A 9,587-nucleotide genomic window follows, 5' to 3' on the forward strand; every position below is an offset into this window, starting at 1 on the left:
ATAATACAATATTACATAATATTAATATGTATTTGATATATATTAATACATTTGATACACTTAATATTAGGAAGAAAATAAAAATCATAAATAAAAACTCAAGAGTGAAAAAACTTATTTTTTTTGGGGGGGCTTTTTTTTTTTTTTGAGATGGAGTCTCACTCTGTCACCCAGTCTGGAGTGCAGTGGCACAATCTTGACTCACTGCAACCTCTGCCTCCCGGATTCAAGTGCTTCTCCTGCCTCAGCCTCCCGAGTAGCTGGGATTGCAGGCGTGTGCCACCACTCCCAGCTAATATTTTGTATTTTTAGTAGTGATGAGGTTTCACCATATTGGCCAGGCCACTCTCGAACTCCTGACCTCAGATGATCTGCCCACCTTGGCCTCCCAAAGTGCTGGGATTAGAGGTATGAGCCACTGCACCCAGCCTCTTTATGACTTTTGTGATCAGGAAAAATACAAGTGAACCTTACCTCTTAAGATCCACACAATTTGCTGCATGTGGTGGCTCATGCCTGTAGTCCCAGCATTTTGGGAGGCCGAGGTGGGTGAATCACGAGGTCAGGAGTTTGAGAGCAGCCTGGCCAACATGGTGAAACCCCATCGCTACTAAAAATACAAAAATTAGCCACGCGTGGTGGTGCACGCCTGTGATCCCAGCTACTCAGGAGCCTGAGGGAAGAGAATCACTGGAACCCAGGAAGTGGAGACTGCAGTATTGCAGTGAGCTGAGATCATGCCACTGCACTCCAGCTTGGGTGACAGAGCAAGACTCAGTCTCAAAAAAACAAAGAAAAAGAAAAAAAGGACCAGTTACTTCAACAGTTTCAACAGTTAACACTGGTTATATCACAACAAAACAAGGGTGGTTTCTCCTCGGTTGGCTCTCCAATATACTATCTACGTGCATTCCTTTGGCTTTTGGTATTGTCGTAGTTACTAAGGGTGCGCTCCAGCTGTCCTCGCAGAGGACATAACACAATGCTCTGTGTTTATGTGGTTCATTGTTACTCCAAGTGTGGTCCTTGAACCATCAGCGTGAGCATCACCTGGGAGCTTGTCAGAAATGCAAATCCATGGGCTCTATGCCAGATTCTGGCTCAGAAGCTTTGTGAGAGGGATCCAAGAAATTGCATTCTAACCAGCCCTCCAGGGGATTCTGAGGCACATGTAAGTTTGAGAACCACTGATGTAATTGAAAAAGAAAAAAAAAAAGAGGAAAAAAAAGATAAATCATCAGTGCTAATGATGCCCAAGGTTATCTTTTGTAAACTAGGATAGTATAAATACTGTAAATTGAAGCAGCAAGAACCAATCATTCGAAGTCAAAGATAACTAATGAGCCCCTAGATTCACATCCTCCCAGCACTCACAAGGCATAGGGCCCACAAATCCCCTCTCCAAAATGCAGTGAGGTATCTCGTGTGCTGCTAGGGAAAGAAAACGCACTTCTAGTAAAACCGAATACTTTTTTTTTTTTTTTTTTGAGACAGAGTCTCACTCTGTCACCAGGCTGGAGTGCAGTGGTGTGATCTCAGCTCACTGCAACCTCCGCCTCCTGAGTTCCAGCGATTCTTCTGCCTCAGCCTCCTGAGTAGCTGGGACTACAGGCACACGCCACCACACCCAACTAATTTTTGTATTTTTAGTAGAGACAGGGTTTCACCATGTTGGCCAGGATGGTCTTGATCTCTTGACCTCATGATCTGCCTGCCTCAGCCTCCCAAAGTGCTGGGATTACAGGCATGAGCCACTGCGCGTGGCCTAAAACCGAATTCTTTAAACTCAAGTGACCATGTCTCCAGGTATAACCATATTTCCTTCAAATTCTCAAAAGTTTTCATCCCCAAAAGCTGCCCTCTTTAGCCACAACTTTGGAGGTGTCTTTAGATTTTGTTCCGGGGCCCTCATGCTCATCATTCATCTTTCTTTTTCCAGCAAAGGGTTACCTTCCAGTTCAACATTTACCTTGGAAGAGGGGACCATCTACTTGACCACTGAACCCAACACTCTGGAGGTGCAGGATGACAATGCTTCTGTGCTCGATGTCTATTTAGTAAGTAATGTTTTAGTTTCCTCTCCTCCCCTTCTGGTTTGTAAATGGATCCAGGCCATGGCTTACACAAGAACAAGTTCAATAAAACCAGGCATGCTTGGGTTTTAAAAGAAATGATGGGGCCCTGTCACTTCTGCAAATGATGCTTCTTTTCACAAGCAATGTTTTCCTACAGTTTGTTACACAAAAGAACATCTAGTCAATACGAAATCACCATGTATAACAAGAGAACGAATCCTCTAATGTCGAGGCAAAGTTGGGCTCCTTAGTGTTATTCCCAGTCAGGTAATGTTTTCCTTTGACTCAGTCACTCTCCCTGATGTTTGAATCTTCTGCATTTTGGCGTTGCTCCCTTGGTAAGTTAGTAGGCCACGAGGTGCAGAACTCATGGGAAGAACCCAAATTCAGCACCGGAGAATTTTGGCTGATTCTCTCCTTGTCACCAACCAGCTTTTGATTTGGGCAGGAACCTTTCTGACTGCCTAAGGAGGGAAATAATGCCTGCCCTGCCTACCTTACAAGGCTGCTCTGAGGATCATGAGTGACCCATTAGTGCCTGACAGATTACCTGTATCAGCTTAATCGAACTGTTAGATGCCTAGAAAGATACCCTGATGGGCTACAGTGTAAAAGAGTATTTTCTGTGCCAAGTGCATCTCACATATATGCTACATCTTTGTGCACCTGCACAAATTTTTTTTTTTTTTTTGAGACGGAGGCTGGAGGGCAATGGTGTAATCTCGGCTCACCACAACCTGTGCCTCCCAGGTTCAAGTGATTCTCCTGCCTCAGCCTCCCTAGTAACTGGGATTACAGGCATGTGCCACCACGCCCAGCTAATTTTGTATTTTTAGTAGAGACGGGGTTTCTCCATGTTGGTCAGACTGGTCTCGAACTCCCGACCTCAGGTAATCTGCCCACCTCGGCCTCCCAAAGTGCTGGGATTGCAGGCATGAGCCACTGCACCCGGCCTACCTGCACAAAATTACATACAACAGGGTAAGTGTTCTTTTGGAATTTTCTGGGGTTTTCTAAGTTTTGCTAAACATGAGCCAATATTCTGTGTCACTCCTGGTGTACAAGTGCAACTTCAGGAATCAGCACTGAGTGGTGCATGTCTCACAGCAGCTCCTCGAGCCTCTTTGAGCCTGCATTTTATGCTTTTCCATATCCCTGACCTAGCACTGTAGTTCCTCACAAGTGCTCTGCAGGGCGTCAGTCACATAAGATGCTACTCCCGGCTCTTCTGGAGTAGTATCCAAAGTCCTGGCCAGGCGTGGTGGCTCATGCCTCTAATCCCAGCACTTTGGGAAGCTGAGGCAGGCAAATCACTTGAGGTCAAGAGTTCGAGACCAGCCTGACCAAGATGGTGAAACCCCGTCTCTACTAAAAATAGGAAAATTGGGCGGGCATGGTGGTGCATGTCTGTAGTCCCAGCTACTTAGAAGGCTGAGGCAGGAGAATCACTTGAACCTGGGAGGTGGAGGTTGCAATGAGCCGAGATCATGCTACTGCATTCCCACCTGGGCAACAGAGTGAGAGCCTGTCTCAAAAAAAAAAAGTCCCTCAGGCCCTTCGTGGTCTAGTCTTCCCTGCCTCTACAACCTGCCCCCTCCCTGCGTCTCCCTCTTCCTTGCTGACGCTATTCTAGCCACACTGGCCTCCTTGGTGTTCCTCCCACAGACCAAGCACACCTCTGCCTCGGGACTTTTACATTTGCCATTCCTGTCTGTGTATTCTTTTCCACCCATCCCATGCTCCCTCACTTCTTTCAGGTCTCAGCCCATGTACCCCTTTTTCAGATAGGCTTTTCTTGAAGCCCCGCTCCCACCACCACCACATAAACAGCAGGTCCCCCACCAACCACTGTAAAAATATTTTTTATCTGAATATCCTGGTTTTTGCATGAACAGATTTTTTTGCACTGAGCAATGCTCCTCCCTACCATTGCCCCCGCTTTAAAAAAAATAAGGTTGTAGCAGATCACAAAATCCTTACAGAAAAGTTGGTCCACCCCCAACCAAGAAAATAGGGAATTAAATAGAGAAAAAAATATATTTTTGGTCCCATGCTGGATTCATCTGGAACCAAAAATCAGGAAAGCTTTTCAGAAAGAAGCTAAGTAAAATCTCATCTTCATGAGCTAAGGATTCATGCCACTTTTATGTGTCTTTACAAAACCTAGATTTTCACCAATCATGGAGGTGCAGTATTCCTGAGTGAGCCAAAACTCAAATTCAGCTCCATATGTGGTCCTGCCTAAACTTGAACCCAGGAGCACCCTGTTGTTGTTACTGACCATAAATATAAGTCTCACCTCCATCTCATTGGAATCATGTGTCTTACAAGAGTGAGAGAAGGATGCAGAAAGGAAGGAATGAGGGGGTTTTGTTGAGAATATTTTTTGTAAAATTCTTTCACTGTTTTTTCCTGATTTTCTTTTTTTTTCTTTTCTTTTCTTTTTTTTTTTTTTTTGGAGACAGAATTTCCCTCTTGTCGCCCAAGCTGGAGTGCAATGGCATGATCTCGGCTCACTGCAACCTCCACCTCCCAGGGTCAAACAATTCTCCTACCTCAGCCTCCCAAGTAGCTGGGATTACAGGCACCTGCCACCACGCCCAGCTAATTTTTGTATTTTTAGTAGAGACGGGGTTTCACCATGTTGGTCGGGCTGATCTCGAACTCCTGACTTCAGGTGATCCGCCTGCCTCGGCCTCCCAAAGTGCTGAGATTACAGGCATGAGCCACTGTGCCCAGCCTCCTGATTATTTTTTAATGTTCTAGTATAGCAGTTCTCAGACCTTTTGATCTCAGGTCCCCTTTAAACTCTTAAAAATTATTGAGAATTCTGAAGTGTGTTTTGGTATCTAGGTTGTATTTATCAATTATTTTGTGTTTTCAAAACTAAAACAGAATGTTTTTGTTTTTTGAGACAAGGTCTTGCTCTGTTGCTTGGGCTGGAGTGCAGTGGTGTGATCTCAGCTCACTGCAATGTCTGTTTCCCAGGTTCAAATGATTCTTGTGCTTACAACCTTCTGAGTGGCTAGGACTACAGGTGCATGCCACCATACCTGGCTAATTTTTGTGTTTTTTTGTAGTGACGGGGTTTTACCATGTTGCCCAGGCTGGTCTCAAACTCCTGGACTCAGGCAGTCTGCCCATCTTGGCCTCCCAAAGTGCTGGGATTACAGGAGTGAGCCACTGCACCTAGCCAAAATTGTTTATTCATTAATTTAAAATAGTAATCTATTATATGTTAAATAATGTTTTTATGAATATTATATTTTCCAAAACAAAAATAAATTTTGTGAGGAGGGTAGCATTCTTTTATATTCCTGCAAATCCCTAATGTCTGGCTTAATGGAAGAAAAAAGATTCTCACATCTGTTTCTGTATCCATCTTCTTGATATATATAACACATCATTTCATTTCTAGAAAGCTCCATTGTACATCCATGAAAGGGAATGAGAATAAAAAGGCAAATAACATCTTGGTATTATCAGGAAAATAGTTTGACCTCATGGACCCCCAGAAATGATCCCTACAGAGTTTTTCTCATATTTTAACTTAGTCTCTTCACCTGTTGCAAAACCAAATGATACATATATTAATTAGAGAGAAATAGGTACCTGGTCTCTGCCTCTCATTAATCATTGACCTTGAATTCAGTCACCCTCTTTGGGCCTCAGTTTTCTTATCTATAAAATGAATTATTAAATCAGATTCATTCTAAATTACAAAGAGCTATAGAAATAAGATTTTCCAAGGTGGGAAGATTGCTTGAGGCCAGGAGTTCAAGACCAGCCCAGGCAACACAGTAATACCTCATCTCTACAAAAATTAAAAAAAAAAAAAAAGGTAGCCAGGCTTGGTGGTGCATACCTGTAGTCCCAGCTACTTGTGAGGCTGAGGCTGGAGGATCCCTTGGGCCCAGGAATCTGAGGTTGCAGTGAGCCATGATCTCACCACTGCACCCCAGCCTAGGCAATGGAGTGAGACATTGTCTCTAAAAAAATAGAAAGAACAGAAAAGAGGGAAGAATGGAGAGAGAGAGAAAGAAAAAAGAAAAGAAAGGAAAAAGAAAAGAAAAGAAAGGTTTCCAAAGTAGCTACTGTTGTTTCTCCAAATTTTGCTGTTTAATCACCTCCTATACCATAAACTTTCATATTTTTTAAACTTAAATTTTATGGCAGTACATCTAGAAAGTCCTGCACCATTAACTTGTAATTCCAGAATGTGTTTTCATGCTGGAAATTTTTATTTTTTGTTTTGCGTGCTCTTCCAGATCAGAAAGGGTACAGCTCATTGCCCTCCCTTCAGTATTTTCATTTGCATCTGCATTATGAAAAAGCAAATGGAGGCCGGGCACAGTGGCTCATGCCCGTAATCCCAGCACTTTGGGAGGCCTGGGAGGCCGAGGCGGGCAGATCACCTGAGGTCGAGAGTTCGAGACCAGCCTGACCAACATGGAGAAACCCCATCTTTACTAAAAGTACAAAATTAGCCAGACGTGGTGGTGCATTCCTGTAATCCCAGCTACTCAGGAGGCTGAGGCAGGAGAATGGCTTGAACCCAGGAGGCAGAGGTTGTGGTGAGCCAAGATGGCGCCACTACACTCCAACCTGGGTAACAAGAACAAAGTTCCATCTCAAAAAAAAAAAAAAAGAAAGAAAATGGAAAAGAAAAGCACAAGAAAGGAAAACCAATCTTGCCTTTGCATTGTCTCTTTTTTCCTTTTGACATAATTTGAATGCTCTGAATCACAGCCATCTTTATCTGAAGGGCAGTTGGAAGCTTCTCTGGTGACCTCCTATTCAGTGTTGTCACCAAACATGGTCAGGTTTCTCTTGTAATGCTTCTTCTCCTTTAAGATAGCATTTCTCTATTAGTAGTTGTAGACTAATCCTCTAGTGCTTTTATTTATACAGTAATGTATAAGCCATTCACCTTTGTGTAAAAATACATAGGCTTAAACCCAAATGATGTATGCCCACCAGATAACATATGAAATATCCTTTTGACGATCCATCCACACATTATGTGTGTGTGCATTAGGCCAGCTCTCCTGCTTTTTCCTGTGACTCAACATGAAATTAAAAAGGATCGGTGAGCTGAGAAGGCAGCAAATGGTTCCATCATCCTTAGTGAGACATTTAGTTCCGATTTTATGTACCTAGTTATTCTGCACGGCTTTTTAAAGGCCATTCACCTTCACACTGTAGAGTTCCAAGCTATTTGACTCATTTTCAAATATTCCAATCAAGGGAGGTGTTTCCTAAGATGACTTTATCCAGTGACCAAAGAAGTGTTTTTCATTGAATTTTGAGTTGATGACACACATTGGGGTATTTAAAAGAATACACAGAGATGAGCAGGCTGTATTGATTTAAAATGGGCAATCATGCAGTCTTCATAATAGAGCCAGATTCTACTTTGTAAATAGTCCCAGATATTCTAAGGCACCGGATGCTGTCACAGTGGCTGTTATTTCCGTTTCTAAGGCGGCTTCTTTGCCTGATGTAGAATGCAATTTGGTTTTCATGGAAAGAGGAACAACCAACAAAAAGGCATTTCTGCTGAAAAGTGTATTGGGAGAGAATATCCTTCTATGACTAGCTAGGAATGGCTGGGTAAGTGGGAGATAATGGGATTACTTCTTTAATAATATAGAAGTTTGAAAGATGGCTGCCACAAAACAGTGACTTCCTTGCTTCTACGATTCAGACCCAAGGTTATGCCCTTACACTTTCCATATTAACATCCTCTCAATAACATGTACTTTCATCCAGTTTTGCTTCTCCACAAAATGGCTGTTTGAAATACAAAAATAGCTGTGAGCGAAGGAGAAGAAACAGTTAAGCCGTGTTTTAGCCATGCCAGTATTGGAGATTAGCGCTCTGATGGGCAGCTATTGGACAGCTTGATTATTTAATGTGTTTTCAGGGTAGTTAATAATACTCTTTGATCATGGGAAGAAGGGTGGCAGAGAAGTGAAAATGATTGAATTAACAGCTTATCATACTATTATGTATGGAAAAAGCGTGAGAAAGAGAAGAAAAACACTTTAAATTAGGTCACAGGGGTCTTAGAAAATTCAGTGGAACTTTTTTGGCAAAAGAAACTCCGTTTCTGGATTTGAATCCCTCGGCATTGAGGTTAATGACTTATAGCGAGTCTCTTTAATCATTCCTTGTTGGAGCCAGTATCGGCTGCTGCAAGGGGTGTTTTTCTGAAACAGTGGCATTTCTTATTGCTTCTCAGGAGAGAGCTCCATCCCCTACCAACCAAAGATGCTGCTCGGGTTTTTGGTAGATTTTAGTGAGAGCAGAGTAGGAAGGAGAAAGGACTAACTGCGTTTGGTGTAGAAGGCATTTGATCAGAAGCCCCTTTGCTTCTGCCACGTGATCACGTTGTTGAGAAATGAAGAGATTTGGGAAAGGATAAATTAGGGCCCTTGTTTATTTCCAGAAATGCTTGGCCCCTAAGTTATTGACAAATAATATTTCTAAGACATGTGGAAGAGATGAGTAAATGGACCTCCCATTGCCCGAGGCTCACAGCATCTTCAAGTTATTCCCATTCTTGAAATACAAGTGACGCAAGCTTCAAATTAATGAGGCAACCTGTCAGGCTAGATTAGGAGGTCACCCATAGGATTTTTTAAAAAAACAAACAGCATTAAACTGCTGTTTAAGGATTAGAGGAGGGAATTCGAGTTGGAGTTATAAAGGCATACTGGCTTTCCAGTTAAATTAGGCTCACACTTAGCAATTAAATGACAGTTTGCAGGACTGTGGTAGATTTTTTTTTTTTCCTGTTAGGTCCTAGCTTTACAGTGAATCTTGACTTGCAGGGTAGCTTGATTTCTACTTTCTTTTTTCTTTTTTTTTTCTTTTTATTTCAGACAGGATACCTCTGTCGCCCAGGGGGAAGTGCAGTGGTGCAATCTTGGCTCACTGCAACCTCTGCCTTCCAGATTCAAGTGACTCTCCTGCCTCAGGCTCCCAAGTAGCTGGGACTACAGATTCACACCACCGCACCCGGCTAATTTTTATATTTTTTTGTAGAGATGAGGTTTCCCCATGTTGGCCAGGCTGACCTCAAATTCGACCTCAAGTGATCCACCCACCTCGGCCTCCCAAATTGGGATTACAGGCATGCAGGCATGAGCCACTGCACCTGACCGATTTCCACTTTCTTTTCTTTCTTTTTTTTTTTTTTTTGAGACAGAGTCTCACTCTGTTGCCCGGGCTGGAGTGCAGTGGCTTGATCTCGGCTCACTGCAAGCTCCGCCTCCTGGGTTTACGCCATTCTCCTGCCTCAGCCTCCCAAGTAGCTGGGACTACAGGCACCCGCCACCTCGCCCAGCTAGTTTTTTTTCTTCTGCATTTTTTAGTAGAGACGGGGTTTCACCGTGTTAGCCAGGATAGTCTCGATCTCCTGACCTCGTGATTCGCAAGCAACCAAATGTGACATGAAGCAAAACTAAGTGCTACTTATATAAATTATTTAAATATATTCAAACATTT

At 43.0% G+C, this 9,587-nt stretch overlaps 1 protein-coding gene across 3 annotated transcripts in view; it reads left to right on the forward strand.

The window, feature by feature from the left end:
• Positions 1-9,587, forward strand: part of PIP5K1B (phosphatidylinositol-4-phosphate 5-kinase, type I, beta) — a 316,932-nt gene that overhangs the window by 296,210 nt on the left and 11,135 nt on the right. For 2 of the 3 annotated variants that reach the window (XM_011970143.1, XM_011970144.1), the window contains one exon: positions 1,940-2,057. The exons of the other annotated variant lie outside the window; for it this stretch is intronic. In XM_011970143.1, coding sequence (XP_011825533.1) covers positions 1,940-2,057 — 118 coding nt within the window. The remainder of the gene's footprint in view (positions 1-1,939; positions 2,058-9,587) is intronic. 3 annotated transcript variants of the gene reach the window in all.

The sequence above is a fragment of the Mandrillus leucophaeus genome, unplaced genomic scaffold (assembly GCF_000951045.1).
Source record: "Mandrillus leucophaeus isolate KB7577 unplaced genomic scaffold, Mleu.le_1.0 Scaffold93, whole genome shotgun sequence".
NCBI lineage: Eukaryota > Metazoa > Chordata > Mammalia > Primates > Cercopithecidae > Mandrillus > Mandrillus leucophaeus.